The sequence below is a fragment of the Sebastes fasciatus genome, chromosome 3 (genome assembly GCF_043250625.1).
Source record: "Sebastes fasciatus isolate fSebFas1 chromosome 3, fSebFas1.pri, whole genome shotgun sequence".
NCBI classification, from domain to species: Eukaryota; Metazoa; Chordata; class Actinopteri; order Perciformes; family Sebastidae; genus Sebastes; species Sebastes fasciatus.
This window is the reverse complement of record NC_133797.1, coordinates 8,206,659-8,229,951: the sequence shown is the minus strand read 5'-3', so window position 1 is coordinate 8,229,951 and position 23,293 is coordinate 8,206,659. Positions and strand designations below refer to the sequence as shown.

Sequence of the window (23,293 nt, the reverse complement as noted above, 5' to 3'; positions counted from 1 at the left end):
GGTAATAACTGAAGGCGACCCAGATGAATGTATCAACATTTTTGTCAGCTCCTCTCGGCTCTTAAGGATTTTGGCAGTTGTAAAGTAATAAGACAATGTTTAGAGAGATTTTAATAATAAAAGTCAGTGGGACATGTCTCTAGCACTCGGTTTGTCATGGTTCGGCTGTGCCTCTCCCTCCTTCCTTGTGTTTACTGTTTGGTCCCGTTTGTTCTCTCTCTTTCTGTCGGTGTGTGTGTGTGTGTGTGTGTGTGTGTGTGTGTGTGTGTGTGTGTGTGTGTGTGTGCGTGCGTGTGTGTATGTGTGCGCAGGCGTGGCACTCCATTTCCATCCTGCTGCCAATCAACCTGCACACCTGTGACCCATCCATTCATCAAGCTCCTGCAGTATATATTATAATACCCTGGCTCTACACTCCAGTCTTCACCAGGTCGTTCAGTTCCCCAACGTGATACTAACGCTACAGCCAGTCTGTAGTTTCAGTCAGTTTCAATCCTTGTGTTTGCCTGAACTCTAAATCATTTTGTATTTACCTGTTCCTCAGGTCCATTCTTCCCCTGTTGTCTCCGCCTGCCTCGCCCAGCGCCTCGCCAGTCTGCTTCCCAGCTGACAGCTCAGCTCAGGCACCACACACTTCTCAAATAAAGCTGCTTGTGAACTTTTGCAAACCTCTGTCTGAGTTCTACTTTTGGGTCCAAATCCACTCTACACAATACAGTTGAAGTACGTTAGGCCCAAAAACATTCCCAGGGTGCATAGTGGTTTTCAGAACCAAACATTTTGAGGTGGTGTCCTTCCAGGATTACAATCCAAACACACGTCAAATTGTTTTGAAGTCTATGGGATCTTCAGTTTTCTATCCCCCAAAAGGGGGCGGGGCCTTGACTTTTTGCGATGTACCCGTATGTGCCGGTCTGATGTATACAAACTTATAAACTGTTGTCGATTTGTTAAAGGTGTACTTTAACCATACATGGACATCGCTACTGTTATGTAGAGATGAATGTCTACAATAAATGGATATCTCAACCACTCTGCAGAGGCTCGTAATTAAAAAAAAAAAGTGTGTTCACTTATAAAAAAGTTGATTTTTATTGTTAGTGCCCAAAGAAAAGAAGAAAAAATCATGTTTCCGGTTAGGATTGTTAAAAGGTGAATAAATAAATATACTGTGCGCACGCACAAAAACAATCACTGAACTAGCAAAGGAGAAAAAAGACAATAATTAAATCCACTCTATAAGTGTAAATATATTTAAAAATCACTCTGTGCTTTGTAAATGCAGACACACAAGTGGCATTTTCAGCTTCTTGACAAGGAGACAGAAAGTAGTTAAACAGAATAATAAAACCGCTGCATGATGGCAGTGGCGACAGGAGCCGCTGTCTTTGGGGAGTGTGGGTGGGTATGTGCCTACAGCTAAACGAGGGGAAATGACAAGTCAGAGTGGCATTTTTCAATGTTCCGGATCCTCGTAGTGCTGCTGCTACCACCTCAACATGAGTAATCCTATGCTTGGCTGAAAATGTTTCACCGCAGGAAGTGTGTGCGCTCAACTCAATGACAATAAATGTATTGATCAACATGTTGAGCCCTCCCACGCTATGCGTCGAGCAATAATTACTCACACCGAGGATTTCCAGAACAACGGCGTGATGTGGGTGGATGACAGGGGAAGGAGAGGGTCAAAGAGGACGGAGTGAGAAAACGGGTCGTATGAAACAAGGGAGGTGGGAAGGAGGGCACAAATGAAGACTAAGAGAGAAAAACAAGAAAGATCAAGGGATGAAATACAAATGGTGGACTACATGATGAAAACACAACAGATTCACAAATACAAAGACAGTGACACAGCCAACTTATATTAGGTTGAACGCCAATGACTATTGACAGACAATCACTGTCTGGACCAAAGCAACATGAGAAAAAGAGCAAAAGTGCATGGGCGATGACCAAACTGCCGTGAATTGATTAGTGAAACTGTGGAGTTACGAACTGTCTTGACTTTTCACAAATAGGCCTACTGTGTCCATGACAACGTGAAGAAATTGCATCAGCAAAGAGTAACAATGGTCAGTCACAAAATAACAGCCTTGTGTCCACAAAATCACAACCTCTCCAGCAGTACTGTACATAAAGAACTTTCAAAAGTGGCAATTTATGGCGGAGCTGGGAGCGGAAAACTACTTGTATCCAAGCCTAATGCACAAAGACAATTAATTTGAAGTAAGAGAAAAATATATGATGGCTTTATAAAAAACTAAATTAAAGGATGGCTGGGGTTGGATGTGTAGTAGTATAGACATTGTGGGATTCAACAAGACCTCTTGCGACCGTGGTGTAGTTTGTTTATTCTAACGTTATCTTTTTACTTCTGGGCATTGCATTCACACAGAGCTTATTTTCTGCAATAATCCAAAATCCAATGGAAAAATCCCATCGGCCACCAGCCACCATCTGACTTCTGTTGCTCCTAAAGTAGTGTTATTATGGTAAAGGATGCATACATAATGCACAGAGGTGATTGGACAGTTTGGGAGTTTTTCGCTCCAGGGCCCCCATAATACATCAAACTTGCCATGTACCTTTTATAATATCTCAACACTCATGCAATTGTCGGAGTATAAATTCTACTTTATACTATATATATATATATATATATATATATATACATATTGCCAAACATATTCAAGGACAAAATGGAATCAGGTTACTGAGAGAAAAACACTGCAGGCCTTCAGATTCATTTCAAAGGCCTTGTTAACAAGGATCTGGCCTGACCCTGTGCTGCTCTGGTCCATGCCAAAAGGTACTGAAGGGAGAAGTGTATAATAAATCAGACATGTAAGGCATTTAAATTTGCTGGTACAATTCATTCTTAGTCATTATGTGAGCAGAGTACGAATTTTAGACTTTAAGGTGGAAAAGTAATTTTTTTCTGTTACTTTGTCCGTCCATTGTAGGTGCACTTACACGCACAGCAAGACAGGTTATGTGATTTCAGAAGCTTCTGCCAGACTTGAAGGACAAACAAGCGTCAAACTGTGAGACTGGCAGGGTAAAGAGTCCAGCACAGCTATTATTACACACACACACACACACACGCACAGCGATGAAAGCCGTGCATGGCTGTCCATTGACAATGACAGTGGGAACCCCACTGGTAAGTTTGACTCTTGTTCTCTCCCCCCCTCTCTCTACACACACACACACATGTGCAGAGACATAGAAATAAATTCATTTTTCATAAATAACTCCCAATGTCAAGTGGCTGCTCTCAATCTCATTCACTGAGTACAGAAGAGGAGTGCTTATTTGTGTCAAGGGAACGCATTCACAATGTATTTTATCTTACCACCAGGAGTTCTCCTGAATGCCACTAAATGTTATTAGCTGAGAGTTCCCTCTTCAAACCTATACAGCAATATTGACCAAAGAATGAAGAGAACACTAAAGCTAAAAGGATGAGTTGACCTTGTGTCTAACAACGAACGTTTCAAGACCTTGCAAACAAGGCAATCTCTTGTTCAAGGAACGTGGGGTCATATACACAAAGGCTTCCTTGTATTGCTTGGAATACTGACATGACAATAATTAAAGGTAATATGCAGGGATTATAGTCTGTCATCACTTATGACCCACAAGCAGTGTGTGGCGGTGTCTGTATCTGCACAGATCCTGCCCTCTGCCTGTATTTTCTCTTTTCTTCTTATTTTGTTGTGATCGGGATGTTTCTGGGCTTCAGCAATGGAGCTTTTTTTTCCTATCTTTATTCAAGAGCTTGGTCTTTCAATTTGAGAGCATGCCTCGTTGACTTCACGTTCGGATTTTGCAATGTTTTCCCTCAAAACCCTGTCCTTGCACTCAAAAGCCCTTGCTTGCACTTAGATTTGACCCTGCTTCTGCTCAAATTTATTGCTTACACAGATTTCCTGCGCTCCAGCTTCAGTCCTTCTCCTCACACTCGGGCTGCTTCTGTGTGCTCATGAAACGTCTGGTCTCAGATTTGTGCTCTGCTCTTGGATTTTGTTTGTGCAATAACCCTGTCAAAAATCTCCAACCAATAAGAATACCAGGTGTAGTGTTGACCACTGAAATGATCCCTGCCTCGTTGCAGGTGCGTTTCACAAGTACACAGAAGCAGCCTGAGTGTGAGGAGAAAGGCTAAAGCTGGAGCGCAGGAAATCTGTGTAAGCAACAATATATCTGAGTGCAAGCACATAATTTGAGAAGAAGTAGAGCAAATCCAAGCGGAAGCAGGGGCTATTTGAGTGTGAGGACAGGGTTTTGAGGGAAAACATTACAAAATCTGAATGTGAAATCAATAAGTCATGGTCTCAAATTGACACATGTTCTATTACACAGACTCGTCACGGTTGTGGAAAGTTAAAGTTGCATCTCGTCTCTCGTACAATTCCCGAGCCTTCGGCTCCGCGACTATTTCACTCAGAGCAGCTGTTAATCACAGATGTCAATCATGCTGTCTCACCCACTTTTTACTTTTACTTTACTTTATTTTGACTTTATTGTCCACCTTATTGGAAATGTATCTTTGGCTTCTCTAGTACATAAAAGATAAATTCAAACATGACACAGCATATCACCGAGACAATAAAAAAAACACTTTTTATAGCATCAAATAACCAAATGTATAAGAAAAATTAACACTTGAACATACATTAACGGGATAAAAACTACCTAAAATGTTAGAAACCATCTTTGGGAAATATTAATTTGATGTGTACTTTGAACATTTACTTTGGCCCATGTCCCATGACCTATACTGCAGCCAGCCACTAGGTGGCGAACAAGATGTTTTAGCTTCACTTTTGGGGAGCTGTTATATCATCCATCTTTATATCAGTGGGCAACTCTGGGGTGTGAAAAGTGAAGCCAATACGTAAGTGCTTATAGCCAGCAGGGGGCAAATCGTTGTTGCAAAAAGAAGTCTGATTGTGCACAAATCTATGAGAAAATTAGCCTACTTCTCACTTGATTTATTACCTCAGTAAACATTGTAAACATGAATTTATGGTCTCAATCGCTAGTTTCAAGTCTTTTTCAATACAGCATGATGTTCATTTAGTAAATTATGGTCCCATTCAGAGTCAAATAGACCATAAAACAGGGTATGCTTTAGGGCGTCGCTACTTTGTGATTGACAGGTCGCAACCACGGCGTTGCCCGGTCTGGGAGTTGTCTGTGTTAACCTTTTTGGTCGCCTAAAAACGTCTTATTCAGTGTTTGGTTGTATTTAGCTCCACCCTCTAGATTCACTTCTGGTTACAAATAACCAAGATGGTGACGGCCAAAATGCCGAGCTCGAGGCCTTAAAATAGCAGTCCACAAACCAATGGGCAACGTCATAGTGATTTCGCCCACTCCTTATATACAATCTATGAGAGAGATACAGTAAGGTGATCTAGTGTTTAGTCCTACATTGCAGATCAAGAAGGGGAAACGTTGGTTGAATCATCCTGTCAACAAAGCTTTGATACAGTAACAATGGCTTTAGTTGTGTAACAAAACAAGGTTTTACGTAAGGGATATAAGTTCACATCAAATATTTCAAACCAACTGGATAGTAGAATAATAAGTAATAATAAAAATAGATCATAGATCAGCAACTGACTAATTGGAGAAATGGAGGTTTGTAAAAATGCGTTTTTAGTGGCTAAGATAGCGTTTTGTTTAGGGGTTATAATAAAGCCTATCATCAAAACATTAACAAGAAAGCTTCATAATAGGGAGATTAGTTGAATATGGATATAATACTCACAAAGATATCCTGCTGGGGCCCTCATCATTTAATGAATCGAAACACTACTATGCCTCTAATTGAAGCCACTTTGTGTACAGTTTGAAAATTGGATGATGATGGGAAACACAACCACATGAATAATATAATTATAATTATCTATAGGCTTTATAAAATATAGTAGATCTGCAATCATACCAACTGGCCATTTTCACATCACATTGATACATTGTCGTCACCAATTTGACTGACCAATCGCAGCATCTAAAAGATGGCATCGTACCTGGCAACAGCATTGACTCCACATCCTCGCTGAGATACGTGTCTCTGTGAAAAGTTTTATGAAGCATAAAGGCCAAGTGAGGAGCTCACTGTAGGTATTGTCTAAATGTTTGCGAATACAGTCATTTTTTCGTCTCGGGAGAAACAGGGGAAGTAGTGCCGACTGCCGAGCTGCACTAATTCTTTCATACACAATAAAAAGAAGGTGAAGCTCAAGGACTTAACCCCCCCTCTTAATGGATTTAGTGGACTTACAACAAATGGGAATAAAAGTTAGAATGAAGAACACATCAAAGTTCAATTTCTTCTGCCTGAGCTGCTTTTATGAAATATGAAGGTGTTATGAATAAGGCACACTAGCCTTGCAACATTTGGCATAAATCTTCCACAGTGCACTCCGTAGCCTGTTAAGCACTGAATTTAATACTTAATGATTTGACACAGAAGAGAAAAGAAGAAGTTTCTTTTTAAAGTGTAGCTATCAATTGAAGTAGGAAAAGACATTATTTCTCAAGTCCAGTCAAGCACTGCTAATACTACTGATTGCCCCGTAAATTAAAAAAAACAGGATGTAAGGTCGGGGTGACAATTCCATGTGATATCCGGAATTTGAGACGGGAATTATCCAGAAACTGTAATTCTTTGCCTTCTTATTCGAAGTGGCATTATCCTTTGACACCTTCTGTCTGCTTTCTTTCTTTTCTCATTTTCTCATTGTCTCTCCCGGCTCAGGGGGACGTTAACGGCCTCTGTAATGAAAGGCAGTGGATGAAAACCACAAGACGGTGCTGAGCTGCACACTTTACAATTTTAAACATATTAAAAAACAGTGGGAGATCTGAGGGCAAAGCCTAAACAAGTCTTGATTGTGAAGGAATACACTGGAGGCTCTTGTGGAGGACTTAACAAGTACTACATTTCGGTCTTTTAGGGACCATACAAAAATTACTAGGGTATTGTTATTTTTATTTTTGCTGAAGGGAGGGTATACTTGGTGACAACAGGGGAGGTTTTTTAACCCATATTTCTATTTAATTTAATATATTTCTGAGCGTTATTTAATAAAAAAAGAGATCAAATAGTTACATCAAAAAGATGTTTTTCATGTGCATGATGGACCTGCATTTTACCATATGCAGAGGATATGGGGGGTGAAAGTACCGTGCTGCCCTTCAGCACAGAGCTGTTATCTGTTCCCGGTTCGCTTTGTAATAAACGCTTATTTAGCAGACTGTATTTTCCAACACGTCCTCCAAATGAAACAATAAAATCAGATGTTTGTCCAATCCCTCTAGAACCAGAAATTGCATTTTCTGATCTGACACCCCCCCTGAGATAACTTCCAGGATTAACATACTTTTGTTTTTAAACCCAAACCACGATCTTTTCCTAAACATCATCAAGTAGTTTTGGCACCTAAACCTAACAAAGCAGTTTTTACGCCTAAATTTAACCAAGCAGTTTTGGTACCTAAACCTAACCAAGCAGTTTTGGTGCCTGAACCTAATCAAGCAGTTTTGGCACCTAATCAAGCAGTTTTGGTGCCTCAACCTAATCAAGTAGTTTTGGCACTTAAAGCTGAAATAGGTGAGATTGGAGCAAATATGATTAAAAAAAAGTTATTTTTATAAAACGGTCGCTGTATCGTGACAGTAGTACATGAAACAGGTAACCTGAAAAAAATCATGTGTCTCTGTGTCCTCCGGTGCTCCTAATGGCATCTGCAAAATTTCACTTACCGGAGGAAAACAACCAGTAAGAGCTGATCTGAGATCTGCTGTCCGGCTGCTGTCTATGAGCGCCGGCTGTCAATCACTCGCGAACTGCGACCAAACGGTCCAACTAGGCTGCGCTGATCAAATATGAATCAATATTATGTTACGTTAATGCCTATTTCTCTCCTCAAATGTTTTCAGAATCATCCTGTAGTGCACAGTTTAGCTGTAAAATGAGAAGGTTTGTGACGCCGCCGCCATTGTAAAATCTGGTGAAGGAACGCCAAGTACCGGTCACATGACCGGAGCACAGCCAATAGGAACGCTCTCTCAATGAAATGACCTGTGATTGGTCAAAGTCTCCCGTCACGGGCTAGATTTTCTAAAGCCTGAAAACAGCCGTGATGAGGTGCAGAAGTCTAGTTATCTCTCAGAACACTTGAATTACAATATGCTGAAAGGTTATTATGGAATTTTTGCCCAATGATGCCAAAAATATACTGCTTACTGCTGCTTTAAACCTAACCAAGTAGTTTTGGCGCCTAAGCCTAACCACAGTGTACTGTTTTGAGGAAGTATCAGGTCATGTCCTATAGTACTGTGCACCTGCAGATAGACCTACTTGTGGCGGGAGGTCAATTTAGGTCCGCAATTCGCCCTGCAATACACACATAGAAAAATATGAAAAAATATGAATAACTCTGGAGTTGATGTCATGTGCAGTATGACACTAAGGAAGCTCGTAGGGGTTCATATCTTGCTCGTGGATACTTTAATAAGAGTCACGGCTGCTGCTGACTGTCCAGATCCATTTATTCTCTTTCTCTCGGTGACCTTTTCCAGTACGTTTTCTTTTCTTTTTTTTTAAACCAAATCCAACTGAACAGCAGCTTGGCTTGAAGCAGCCTTTTTCGACATTGCCAAAGGAAAATCCAAACAGACCCACTACACGGAAACACAGTCTCTTATTCCTCATAACATTGAGGCCATGGTGTGGCTTACGATTCACTGAGGGGAGAGTCTGTCCAAAAAAACAGGAAATGTGACCGAATGAGGAGGCTGAAGAGAAGAGGAGGAATGGGAAATGAAAGCGCATTGAGGGGTGTTATTATTTTTTTTTTTTTTAGTAATTAAACATGTTCAGAAGAAATGCTGACATCACAGTGGTCCAATTAGAGGGGAAAGGATTCACATGAGCTCACCAAATACTGGTAGAGGAGCTCATGTTTTTGCTTGCACAGACACAAGGTGTATGTTGGCCAACGTACAGGAAGGTGTTTATATATACTGTGCACTCCCATGCGTTCGACTGAGAAAACCAACAAGCTGCTTTCTCAACACAACCCCCTCACACAGCCCATCTATTATGCTCATTGCAGATTCAGCTAAGTAGGTATTTCTCAATTGCTCTCCATAGATAACTTCTCTTGTTATTGGGTTCAAACATCAAAAAGAAAAGATACCATCTACAGCAGAAGTGCTGCTTTAATCCCCCCCTCTCTCTCTCTCACACACACACACACACACACACACACACACACACACACAGAGAGAGAGAGTTTAGCCTCTGCTAGCTTTTTCCTCACCTTGAAAATAAGATTAAAATGTTATCGGTTGTACCACCTGCACAGTGCTGCTCCGACTCCAAATACAGATACAACACATCAAGCTTAATCCTGAACATGAGATATGTAATGCACACACGCACACACACACACACACACACACACACACACACACACAGGCTTGGGCAGAGATCAACTAAAACAGGGTCTACAGACACGTGTCACTATGAATTGTTACTCTGATGGAATGGTTTTCTTTAACAGTACTCTATTCTTTATTCCATTAATACAATAGCAGCCAGACAAGAGGCCTAATATCATCCGACAATCTCTATGTGGTCCTGATATTTGCACAATGTTAGGTGAAAGGCTGACACCAAGTGGTCAATCAAGGTACTACAGCATTGCTGTAAAAATTGACAGAGGGACTTTTAAAAAAAAAAAAAAAACTCTGCCAACAGAGCTGTATTTAATCAACAATTATTTTCATCAGTCAGAAATTCAGTCATCACTCATGAGACATCATCTAAGTGCTTTGGTAAAGGATGTTGCGCTTCAACAATGGGATTCACGGTGGAGTGGTATACACCCAAAGTCCAATAAGCATAAAAGTGTGATTGATTGCATGATTGTCCATAGTTAATCGCGATTAATCGCAAATTAATCTCACATTTTTTTATCCGTTCAAAATGTACCTTAAAGGGAAATTTGTCAATTATTTAATACTCTTATCAATTATTTAAAAGGCTCACATCACAATAGAGATACGCCTTACGCGTGAAATCTGGGATGTGCTACCCTATCACATTTGTATCATCTAAGTGCTGTGAGTTCTTCAGAAGGTGCAGTTTACAGGAGTCTTCGCAGAAACAAATCCTATACTCAGGTTGTAAGAAAAGCCCTCAGATCTTCAATTGGAGGAAAAAAACATTTGAAGTTTTGTGGCCCGTGGTGAATTCTACACTAGTCACGTGACCTGGGCTCCAACTTTTTGGGGATCACACCTAAGAGCCAACAAACAAAGTTCTTGGGCTGAGTGTGAGGAATTAGACCCATTTATCAAGCTACTTACTCCTACTCACAGCTAAGTGTAGGAGTAATCTTTAAGAGTTCACAAGATTAATGACATGTACGCTCAGAGCAGGAGGAGCCAATCAGTGGCCATCGCGGGTAGGTTTTCTTTGTCTTTTTTTTATCTAACCCAATAAACCTGTTTTTGTCTCTTTTAGGGGGGTACAGGGGGTCTTTAGGGGGAGATAGCAGGTCAGCAGTAGATGTCACATAGAAGTGGTGTACATCATCTGAAAGCTGGGAACCTGAAGATTAATCTGAGATGCAGCTCAGCACTGTGTGTCAAGTTGTTCTAGTCATAAATCAGAAATAACATGAATTAATTAATGAATATAGTTAAAATAAACTGTGAAAGTGTATAAGGGCTTAGAACATCATGATATAAGTATATGATGTCCATTCCCATGCTCACTTATGTCTCATAAGTTGTTACAGCAAGTTTTGGGTTAATACCATTTGTTTCAAAGATTTGGTGCTAAATTTAACCATTTTATACCACTCGAGAATTGATAAAAAATTACCAATAATCCCTCCAAATTACCACATTAAGACAACAAGAACTTGAGGAACACCAGAGAAAAAGCCATGCTGTGATTTGGTATCAAAAACTTTTGACATTAGGAGATTTCTGCAAGAATTGCATTTTTCAGCGATTGGATGGCGAGCACTTCTGTTCTGGAAACTGCTCAGAAACCCCCTTATTGTCAATATACCTAGGAAAGCCATCCATTCTCTGAATGCTCTAAGTCTCTAGTTTGTGGTTGTAAAGTTTCATGAGGCTGTGATTATCCTAGAGGTCACCACAGGTCATTTTATACAGTGAGGTCAAATTTCTTAAAAAATGGTCTCACTACAATGAAATGGCCACTATGGGGACTAACATCATCACACATGAATACTATTGAGCTCATTGGATCCACAAGAGTCTCAGCTTTACAATGATACCCAATTTATGTAATTCCAGGACTGTTTATGGACCCCAGTATGTAGACATATTCAAACACACTATTTTAGAATAGATGAAAAAATAACACATTTATACTGCACCCAAAAAGACTGCATGGTTTTTGCCCAAAACCTGCATGTGATTATCATAAAGTGGGCATGTCTGTGAAGGGGAGGCTTGAGGGTACCCATAGAACATTTTCATTTACATATCTCAAGGTCAGAGGTCAAGGACCATGCCAGTTTTTCCTCGCCAAAATGTACCCTAACTTTGGAGTGTTATTAAGCCTCCTTCCCGACAAGCTAGCATGACACAGCTCTAAAACTGAACTTGATACAGCCTTAACCCAGGGGGTTAAATAATCAGCATATTTGTTTAGATTGTAAAATCAATTAAATAAAACATGAATCAGAAAAAAAGGAATAGCCATTCAATAACAGGATTTACTTCTGCACAAAAAAATGGTGAAAATGGAAACAAAAAGACAACCACATGAAAACAAACTGAAAAGTGGTGGAACATCCTATGAAATGTTTCTGTACTGCACCCGTCTAGGATCTACTCTTATCCAACGTAAGAGACCTCTGGAGCTCTATTACATTTTAGAAAAGTATTTTCAATTTATTTTGAAAGTAACTTTTACATTCAAGTTTGTGAGTTTGAGTAAAAGAGAACCATTTTTACTTTTATCTTTCACATAATTGGTTGATAAATACGGACCCTGATCCATGGTCAGATATACAGTGAATGTGTTTATGCAATTGATATAACAGAAGAATTTGTTTGACTTGTATTCACAGAATAAATATTTATTGACCAAGTGACAATTGACCTATCTCTGTGCATGATTCACAACACGCTGCTTTTCGTCCTTTTAATAACAATACAACAAGTTACTAGATGAACCGCTCTGGGCCCCGTTTCAGAAAGCAGATTTCACAAATTCAGTTCAATCAACTCGGAGTAGGTTGAACCTGAACAAAAAAAAGCCATCAACAGTGGAGCTCTGATACTACGATTCACCATGGCAACAGAGGCAGAGCCTCCGTTTTAATCCAGTGGATGTAGAGATTTTAATGCATGTACAGAAGTAGGCAAAGTTGTTGGTACCCTTCCGTTAAAGAGAGAAAAACCCACAATGGTCACTGAAATAACTTGAAACTGACAAAAGTAATAATAAATAAAAATTTACTGAAAATGAACTAATGAAAATCAGACATTGTTTTTGAATTGTGGTTCAACAGAATCATTTTAAAAAACAAACTAATGAAACTGGCCTAGACAAAAAATTATGGTAGCCCTAGAAAAGATGTAAAATAATGTGACCATAGGGACATATTAAACTAAGGTGTGTCCTGTAAATAGCATCACAGGTATCTTCAAACTTGTAATCAGTCAGTCTGCCTATTTAAAGGGTGAAAAGTAGTCACTGTGCTGTTTGGTATCATGGTGTGTACCACACTGAACATGGACCACAGAAAGCTAAGGAGAGAGTTGTCTCAGGAGATTAGAAAGAACATTATAGACCTTCATGTTAAAGGTAAAGGCTATAAGACCATCTCCAAGCAGCTTGACGTTCCTGTGACTACAGCTGCTCATATTATTCAGAAGTTTAAGGTCCATGGGACTGTAGCCAACCTCCCTGGACGTGGCCGCAAGAGGAAAATTGATGACATATTGAAGAGACGGATAATACGAATGGTAACCAAAGAGCCCAGAACAACTTCCAAAGAGATTAGAGGTGAACTCCAAGGTCAAGGTACATCAGTGTCAGATCGCACCATCCGTCGCTGTTTGAGCCAAAGTGGACTTAATGGAAGACAACCCAGGAGGACACCAAATCATAAAAAAGCGAGACTGGAATTTGCCAAAATGCATATTGACAAGCCACAAAGCTTCTGGGAGAATGTCCTTTGGACAGATGAGACAAAACTGGAGCTTTTTGGCAAGTCACATCAGCTCTATGTTCACAGACGTAGAGATGAAGCATCCAAAGAAAAGAACACTGTACCTAATGTGAAACATGGAGGAGGCTCGGTTATGTTCTGGGGCTGCTTTGTTGCATCTAGCACAGGGTGTCTTGAATCTGTGCCGGGTACAATGAAATCTCAAGACTATCAAGGCATTCTGGAGCGAAATGTGCTGCCCAGTGTCAGAAAGCTTGGTCTCAGTTGCAGGTCATGGGTCCTCAAACAGGATAATGACCCAAAACACAGCTAAAAACACCCAAGAATGGCTAAGAACTAAACATTGGACTATTCTGAAGTGGCCTTCTATGAGCCCGGATCTAAATCCTATTGAACATCTGTGGAAGGAGCTGAAACATGCAGTCTGGAGAAGGCACCCTTCAAACCTGAGACAGCTGGAGCAGTTTGCTCACGAGGAGTGGGCCAACATACCTGTCGACAGGTGCAGAAGTCTCATTGAGAGTTACAGAAATCACTTGATTGCAGTGATTGCCTCAAAAGGTTGTGCAACTAAATATTAAGTTAAGGGTACCATCATTTTTGTCCAGGTCAGTTTCATTAGTTTGTTTTTTTAAATGATTCTGTTGAACCATAATTCAAAAACAATATCTGATTTTCATTAGTTAATTTTCAGTGAATTTTTATTTATTATTACTTTTGTCAGTTTCAAGTTATTTCAGTGACCATTGTGGGTTTTTCTCTCTTTAACGGAAGGGTACCAACAATTTTGCCTACGTCTGCATTTGCTGACTGTGCACATTTATCTTTAAAAAAAAGTCAGAGCAGGGAAAAGTGTCAATAATATACATAAGTTTTATTCTGTGTTGTCCATTAATTCATCAGACTGACATTTCCTTAATGGAAGATAAAGTGGTGGAATGTGACTGTGTACTAGGCTGCAGCCTACATTACATTTTAAATATATTTGTTCAGCTTTAATCTGACGGGGACAAAACACAGGAGCCAGCAACTGAAGATGAAACATATAGTTGAAGATTTAAAGAAATATCTCTAAACATAGAGATATGATTGTTATCTCAGAATCTGATCCAGTAATAATGTGTTTGGTGATTTAAAGGTTAAAATAGAGTCAAATTAAAAATTAAATAGACATTGATTTGGTTCTTGGCTCACCAGCATTCAGTGACTTTGTGGTCACTTCAACAAATTTAAAGACAGTGACTGAAATGCTGTTGTAACACTTAAATTCAGAACATAAGCAGCCTATTTAAAACAAAAACAAAAAAAACTCACTTTCTGCAGCTGCACCACCATCCTGCTCATTCTGAATTATTAACGTATAATCTACAATATTATAGGAATTATGCTCCATCAGTGCGGTCAATCGCATGATGAGTGATAGAGATTATTATTCATTGATTCTATATGTCTAAGCTTCATACTGATTTTTAATATTTAAACTGAGATTATGTGCAATAAACATTAAAGTGGAAACTGACAGCTGTCTCAGTCACAATGTTTTGAAAATGAACTCCGCAAAAAGAAAGACATGCAAAGGTTTTATTCTGAATTGAGGGGGACTTGAAGCTGTGTAGTATTTGAATGTCCAAGGAACTGACTGACAGGAGTATCTACAGTTAACGCTTTTATGCACTGAGTAACAAACCAATATCTTTAAATTCTGACATGAACCTCCGCTAATTAATGTGCTTCGATACGGACTGTTCAAAATCTACCTTAAAGGGGAATTTGTCAAGTATTTAATACTCTTGTCAATTATTTAAAAGGCTCACATCACAATAGACATACGCCTTACGCGTGAAATCTGGGATGTGCTACCCTATCACAATTTTTTCATCTAAGTGCCGTGAGTTCTTCAGGAGGTGCAGTTTACAGCAGTCTTCGCGAAATTGAAGAAACTAATATCTTTAAATTCTGACATGAACCTGCGCTAATTAATGCGCTTTTGATATGGACTGAATGAATGAGGAAATAATGCAGCGTGTCTGTCTCTTTAAGAGGGAGGAGACAGAGGCCCTGTTCAGACCTGGCATTAACATGCGTCCTCAGTGATCCGATCACAAGTGGACAGCTCTCAGTACAGGTGTGAACGCAATCAAGACGCATTGAGGACGCATTCAGAGGTGGTCCGGGTTACATATGGCCACATTCTTTTTAGTAGTGTGTACACGAATGTGTCCGGGGCCACATTAAGGACCAACTATTCCGCAGGTCTCTGGGCTCTTCAGGTGAAAACACAGGCAGACATGAGAGTTATTAAAATATATCTTATCTATATGCTACATATCTACAGAACATCTGACTAGGCACGCAAAGTGCATTATCATACTGTCTGAGATGTGTCAGTGTTTTAGTTCAGGTGCTTTGCACGGAGCTGACCCCCCCCCTCGCTCGCTCTCGTCCCTGGCTCTCTGAAGCTCTGTACCCTGCTGTTGCGCCGTGACACAATAATCTTATATTTTGATGTTAATAAAATGTACCCGAACTCACGAATATGTAGGATATTACTACTGACATTCATGTTATATATATGCTGTATTAGCAACGTGTTTACTACGTGTTTATTTGCATATGGAGCGGGGAAGTGAGATCGGGTCACAAAGTGGTCACTGGAAACGCATGTGGAGACGCATTCTAATACCGCGTGTGAACAGACGTACTTAAAGCTGTCCACTTGTGTTCAGATCACTCAGGACGCATGTTAACGCAAGGTCTGAACAGGGCCTGAGAGAAACTCAGGGTTTGTTGACGAAAACCTGCAAGTGAGCAGGTTAGGTTCACATAGTCAGTTACCATGGTAACTGACCCAGGGTTTAAATTATCTCTTTCTGGAACTGAAAATCCAGAATTTACCTCATTTTAGGCTTAAAGGTCCCATATCGTGCTCAATTTCAGGTTCATACTTGTATTTTGTGTTTCTACTAGAGCACGTTTACATGCTGTAATGTTCAAGAAAAACCTTTATTTTCCTCGTACTGTCTGCCTGAATATCCCTGTATTTACCCTCTGTCTGACACACTCCGTTAAAGTGCATTTAAACGGAATTGCAACAGAATTGCGTTGCTAGGCAACAGTTTGGGTCCATGTTTACTTCCTGTCAGCTGATGTTATTACATACACTGCAACAGGAAATAAACTGGGACACATTTAGAATGTTTATGTTTAAAACCGTGTAATGGTCTAAATATTGTATACTTGTGACATCACAAATGGACGGAAATCATAACGGCTTGTTTCAAACGCGCAATTTCTGAATACGAGCTGTGTGTATTTCTCCGTATATTGAGCGTTTTGATAGTTTGACAGTATTTATATTGCACTTAAACCTGCTTTATAATATAAAAGACATTAAAATCTCACTTTTTACAATATGGGATCTTTAACTAACTCAGAGTTTCCACTAATCACGCTTTCTGAAACAGGGCTCTGGAATGCACGGGAGAACTTGGGACAATCACTTCAAGAGACGAGTACACAAGAAGCATTTCTGCAATCTCAGACATTGCAAAGGGAAAACACTGTAGCAATGTAATCTAAAAGAAACAAACACACCAATCGTTGTCTTTTATATCACTGGGCTGTCCATCATCATACATCCAGATGGATCCTCTGGTGGCGCTTCAGGTTGCATTTCTGGGTGAAGCGTTTGCCGCAAGCCAAGCAGCAGTAGGGTCTCTCTCCGGTGTGGACCCGCCGGTGGGCCTTGAGGTTGCTCAGCTTGGTGAAGCTGCGGCCGCAGAGGGAGCAGCAGAAAGGCCGCTCCCCTGTGTGAGTCTGCAGGTGGGCCTTGAGGTTGCTGGGGTGGGGGAAGCACTTCCCGCACTGGCCGCAGTGCAGGAGGTGCCTGGGGCCGGCGTGGAGGTGAGAGTCTGGATGGGGCACGGGGTTGCTGAGATGGGAGTTTGCGCACTGGTGCGTTTTGACGCTGACCCACGGGGCTCCGGTTCGGTTATGTGCTGCAGCTTGTTTGTCGCCCAGGTGACCTCGCTGGACTGAGAGCGGCGAAGGAGGAGCGGCTTTAGACGTGGAGGGAGTTCTGTTGAGGGGATTTAAATTTACGACATGAGCGTGGATTGTGGATGGTGCTGCGGCGGTACTGTTTGACTGTGTGTGAGGGGGCTTTTTCATCGGTCTGTGGAGGTGCTGTATGGCAGCTTGCAGTCTGTGACCTGAACCCGCTTTAGAATGCAGCTTCATCACCTCCTGCACGGTGGCTTTGTGGGAAATGTGGTTCTGCTTGAGTGCTTCTGAACTCAATCTGTGCTGTCTTACTGAACGTGAGAAAGACCCCATCCCGGACTTTGTCATTTTCTTTTCTTTAGGCTTGCTTTCCATGCAGCCGTCAGAATCAACAATAACCTCCTGCTTGACGGTCACACCCAACCCATCGCTGTTCTGCAGTCTTGCGTCAGGGGACGCCGAGGCTGAAATCTGACCTCTTCCCGGAGTAACCGGAACATCAACGTCTGTTGTGACAGAGTTGGACAGCTCATGTTCTGTTTGCTTTAAAAGACCTCTAGTTTTGTCTGGATCACTCTCTGTTTCAAGTCTGTGATTCTGCAGCATTCCGGCTATTGTGACAGTCAGGCCAGCCCAACCGCTGTCCACCTCTAAAGACGGATCTGTGGCCATGTGCATTTCCTCCTGGTCTTCGGTAAAGACATATGCGGCAGAGATCTGAGGATCTTGCTTAATAACATCCCTCAATAATTCCTCATCGTTCTCTGGAGTCGGTTTCAGCTGTGTCTCAGTCATCTCAGTAGTGCTGCGGGATTCAGGTCCCGTTTCACCTAGAAAAATCAATAGAAACAGGGGTTATATTAATGACTTCAACCAAACAAGCAAGTTGGTTGCTGCCACAGCTAACACGGTCACCCAGGCAAAATCAACAACAACAATAAAGATGCTCATTAGCTCATTAAGCCACATGGTCAATTATTCAGTTAATACTAATAACAAACTGATACACACCTTTACACGTTGGTAAATCCTTTTTATAGTAGTAGTGATCGCAGTAGTATCAAATGTGTCATATGTATTCACAATATACATATAGATGTTCACACTTATTATGCAAAGAAAACAATGGACCTTGGTGACACAACAACACACTCACCATCAAGAGGACCACTCCAATGCACGGAAGAACAAGACGGCTTATTCGCTTCTTCTTCCTTCACATCCACAGCTGGCAACACATCTTCTTCTTCTGCTGCTGTCTGAACGGCACAGGGAACACATAAGAGAATATGGTTTCATTTTGATTTGTTAGTTGGATGCTGTGTGCAGAATTTTCCTGTCAGAGAAGATATGCATACATAAAGCCTCTGAGAACAACCCTGATCTAGCATCACTGAGAGTAAGGCTACGGTCGAAAAGTAAAAAAAAATTACGTCCGAATGTCTTTTTCTAACTACTTTTCCTTGACCTCGATTGAAAATGTCACGAGGGCAAGGAAAGATGTGAAGGAGAATTCATAAGGACTTAGGAAAAGACAACTGTGGTGTTGAGAGAAGCCTTCTGCACTTACACTAGGCTCCGTAATTATGATGCGACGGCGGCAGATGTGCCGTGGTGAAACTACAATGTTCCGAAGACGGACTACAAAAGGCGCCCCGTGCGTTCTTAAATAGGTCTTTCAGTGACAGGCTGCTTCACCTGCGGTGTGTGAAAGAGATATACCGCAGGTCCTTCTGCTGCTGTAACACTTTACATCAACATATAATAAAGGATTATCTGACCTAACGTGGACAACCGGTGAATAATATTACTTCATTTCTAAGGTTGGAATTGAAATAAAAAAAGGAATAGCCTATAGGCTACGAGTCACAAAAGGTTATATGTTAAATATCGAGTTAATGTTTGAGTTATGGCAAAGGAGTAGACCCATTAAATGTACTACTAATATACTATACTAACATATTTCTTCCTACTCCTTTTCGGACGTAATATTAATTTATGTTGATTATTTGTTTGCTATATGTTTACTGTTCATTTTATTCTTTTGTTTTTTTTACTTATTTGTTACTTGTTTGAAATAAATTAGAAAGTTAGAAATAAAGTGAAACTAAATGATTGTCACTGTCCACTCATATTTATCAAAATGAATCCCAATTAGTGTATGACTGTATGAAAATAATTGGTAAATCTATGCAAGATGGACATATATAGTTTATTTTCATGAATGGCCGAATGGTGCGTCGCTTTAAATGTTGCGGCTGCAAGGAATTGTGGGACGACATTATCTCCTTTCCTTTGGTAAAGGATGGCCCAGTGTATCCTATGGTAAAGGAGATAAGAAAGGAAGCATTGAAAAAATCTTTCCTTAGCATTTAGAGAATTCAAACAGCTCTCATCATGGCTGCTACTGTACTTACGATACTTCTGGGTCATTTCACTCCGTTAGGAAGCTTCCTTAGCAAAAAAGGCTTTTCGACCGCAGCCTATTTCTGCTCTGAGATAGTCCTGTGACTAACCTGTGACTTCCCCTCAGGGCTGAGAGTGGATGTAGGATTGTCTGCTGCCTGTGATGACTCTGGTGTGACTTCCTGTGCGAGGCTTATTGTCCATCTTTCCAGAGAGTCGCCCTCTTCTTTCACGCCACAGCACCCCAAAATGTCTGAAAAAAAAGGAGTACTGAAGTAATATAGCATTTTATTTTTATTATTTTATTTAACCTTTATTTAGCCAGGTTAGTCCCATTGAGATTAAGAGCCTCTTTTCCAAGCGAGACCTGGCCAAGACGGTCAGCAGCAAGAACACAAAGTTACAGACACAGACACAAATAGAGATAAAATACAATTCACAAACACTAAAAGCACTGAAATGTGCATTAAAAGAGAACTATCTAAAGACAAATGGGGGGACAAAAAGGAACTTTTCTGGGAGTCAGCTGTACAACAAGGGGGCTATAAACATTGGCACGCCATAGAGTCTGCTTCTAAAGCCTTCATTTTAGATTTAAAAATATTTAATGATATCAGCTCCTTGATTTTTAGGTCATTTTGGAGCAAAGAATATGCAAAAGCCCTTTCCCCAATTTTTGTCCGAACATAATACAGTGTCTTGTATATGAATATCTCTCTGTTTGTTCTTACCATCCTGCTGTTCTTTGGACCTTTCTTCTTCTGCAGCGTCACTGGACAGCTCCACACCATCCTTGGCACAGTCGACACACCTCCCAATTTGCCCTCCTCCTTCTTCTTTACCCCCTTGGTTACTTAATTTCCTCTCAGCCCACTGCAGCTGCATCCTCAGTGTCTCCACCTCCTGGTTCCTGCGCTGCATCTCCTCCAAGAAGCCGTCCTCCACCAACCTGGTGACCTCATACATGGCCGTCTTCACCACGGTCTCCATCACATCCGAGAGCTGGGTCTGGAAAGTCACAATGAGCGTGTCCAGGTCCGACATGATGAGACTGTCCAGGGTCCCTTGTCTTACAATGGGAGTTCACTGCGGTCAAACCAGCCTCCACTTCGAAAAACACAGTCAAGCCAGTATCCTAGGCATTACGGTAAGAGCGTGTAGGACATCAAAATAAAAGAAAGGTTCTGATGAACGTGATGGGCCATTCAGATTCATTCAAGAGGTCAGTCAGTCTGTCGATGATAAATAAATTAATAAATTAATAATTAAACATATAAAATGAATACATATGAAATACTAAATTAAATGAATGATAATTTAAAAGAAAAACAAACCGCCTCCAAAATGTAGCTCAGAGAAAAATATTATTCCAATTGTGTAGATACTTAGACAAACTTAATATTAAAGAATACATTTCCAAAGACTGATCTGACTTCTAAATTACAGTAGATAGATAGAATTGATGTAAGGAAACTGTTCACTATCACAGATTAATTTCACTTCAGAATAATAGTAGACCACCTCAGAGAGTGTCACTCAGAGAATATCAGGACATTCTGATGGAGATTTTCAAAATTAAAGCCCTTTAAAAATCTCATGTATGGGCTATCTTCACTCTAAATTCAGATTAGAATTAAAAGGAAACTGTTCACTATCACAGATTAATTTCACTTCAGAATAATAGTAGACAACCTCAGAGAGTATCACTCAGATAGTATCAGGACATTCTGATGGAGAATTTCAAAATTAAAGCTTGACCTCAGTCTGAGATCCGTGTGAGGAAAAGAGACTCTTGGGAGATGCTAACCCAGGTTGTTTCCACTGTGCACCATCGCTACACACCCACTTGTTGTTGTGGGTATTTCAGGTATTGAGCAATACACAGATATATTAATTTAATTATACCCGTTAAAAGGCACTAACGATGAGCTAATGACTGACACGGATCACCTTCATGTCGCTGCAGATTCAGCTAGCTGATGCTGATGGGACTCCTTAGTTTAACGGTAGCATCCGTATGCTAATCGACGTTAATGGCGTCAAACTGTCAACAAACCGCACACAACTACGACTTAAATAAACCATAGTCGAGCAACGTGTTGATCTATTTACACTCGTGTTGACGGACTCCACGAGTGAGGGCTCTTTAGCGCAGTACATTCGTGTGAACTAAAGCATGTAACCGAGCTAACGTGAGCTGCTTCTTCTTTACAGTCTCCTGTATGTGGTGTTCTGCTTGTTTGTGCTCGTGACGTCATACGCAGCGCAGTACGGTGGCCTTACCTGAAGTCTGAGAAATAACAAAACGCGTTTTAATAAAGTGAAACCCATAAGCTGCGCCAAGCAGGCAATTATACATTCATCTCATTGTTTATTAATAGGAATGCGGTTTTAGTCTTTGTACAACACATGATGGTCCCTTACGACCACTCTTATAATGCTTTATAGATAGGAATTTACATTTACAATACTATTTTATATTTATGTTTATATTTATTTTTAAATGCACTATGTTATGCCTTAGACTATCATTTTGAAATTATAAATTAATGTCATTGTTTATAATATGAATGCGGTTTTAGTCTTTGTACAAACACATAATGGTTCCTTACGACCACGCTCTCCTATAATGCTTTATAGATAGGAATTTACATTTGCAATACTATTTTTATATTTATGTTTATATTTATTGTAAATGCCTTAGACCAGGGGTCAGCAACCTGCAGCTCTGGAGCCACATGCGGCTCTTTAGCCCCTCTGCAGTAGCTCCCTGTGGATTTATAAAAATGGAAATGAATAACGGTTTATTGTTTACATTTTCATTTTTATTTATCATTGTTGTAGCTCTATGGTACGACAGTACAACGGAGTATTAGGGCCACATTGAGGGGGAAAAAATAATTCTGAGAGTTCGAGAATAAAGTCGTAATATTACAAGAATAAAGTCATAAGTTTAAGAGAAAAAAGTCATAGTATTATGAGAATAAAGTCAATATTATAAAGTAGTAATTTTACGAGTTATTTTTTTTTTTCGTAAAGTTATGACTTTATTCTCGTAAAATTATGACTTTATTCTGGAAATCTCAGATTTTTTCCCCCTCAATGTGGCCCTAATACTCCGTCACACGTTTGACTAAAAATGGCTCTTTTCATAGTAAAGGTTGCCGACTCCTGCCTTAGACTATCATTTTGCTTTATCAATTACTGCTTTGCTGGAATTGACAAACGACAAATAAAGAACCTTGAACCAGATGCATTTAGCTTACCAGTTATGTTTAGGCAGATGCCTGGGAGAGTATTTTTTTATTCAAAGTGCTTGGCCAAATTATGTTTTGACCCACACAAATCATTTAGGAGCAATGTCATTGGGGACTAACTCCAGTTATGAAGCCATAACCCTAATATGAAAATACATTTGACATATTTTGTATAAATGGAAAACCCAGACAAAACTCATACAACTATGGGAAAAGCATGCAAACACCACAGATAGACCCCAGCTATAGAGGTTCAAACCCAGAACCATTTTGCTGAGAGGAAACACAAACACACACACCACATAAGTGTCTATGATGAATGTTTTTTAACATCCTTGACTTCTTTTATGCTAATTGATTTTCTGAGATGAGGGCCGCTTATAC

The 23,293-nt window shown here is 40.3% G+C and overlaps 1 protein-coding gene across 4 annotated transcripts; it reads right to left on the bottom strand.

Moving 5' to 3' along the window:
- Nucleotides 1-14,098: 14,098 nt before the first annotated feature.
- On the bottom strand, nucleotides 14,099-21,886 carry LOC141763941 (uncharacterized). Of its 4 annotated transcripts, none has more exons than XM_074628774.1 (5): nucleotides 21,305-21,880; nucleotides 20,384-21,132; nucleotides 19,763-19,905; nucleotides 18,403-18,505; nucleotides 14,099-18,076 (listed from the first exon to the last, which is right to left on the bottom strand). In XM_074628774.1, the coding sequence occupies exons 2-5, from the start codon at nucleotides 20,694-20,696 to the stop codon at nucleotides 16,875-16,877; spliced, it is 1,761 nt and encodes a 586-aa protein (XP_074484875.1). In that variant the 5' UTR covers nucleotides 20,697-21,132; nucleotides 21,305-21,880; the 3' UTR covers nucleotides 14,099-16,874. The 4 variants fall into 4 exon arrangements, with proteins under 4 accessions (XP_074484875.1, XP_074484876.1, XP_074484877.1 ...); XM_074628775.1 differs by having other exon boundaries at nucleotides 20,384-21,125; nucleotides 21,298-21,879; XM_074628776.1 differs by having other exon boundaries at nucleotides 20,384-21,151; nucleotides 21,324-21,878.
- Between the last annotated feature and the right edge of the window lie 1,407 nt (nucleotides 21,887-23,293).

Excerpts from the sequence above, each read along its gene's own strand:
- LOC141763941 (XM_074628777.1), bottom strand. The coding sequence starts at position 20,696 with ATGTCGGACCTGGACACGCTCATTGTGACTTTCCAGACCCAGCTCTCG. Across the intron at positions 19,906-20,383 it reads GTCCAAAGAACAGCAGGATG|ACATTTTGGGGTGCTGTGGC; the intron begins GTAAGAACAAAC and ends CTTTTTTTTCAG. Across the intron at positions 18,506-19,762 it reads GCCCTGAGGGGAAGTCACAG|ACAGCAGCAGAAGAAGAAGA; the intron begins GTTAGTCACAGG and ends TGTGCCGTTCAG.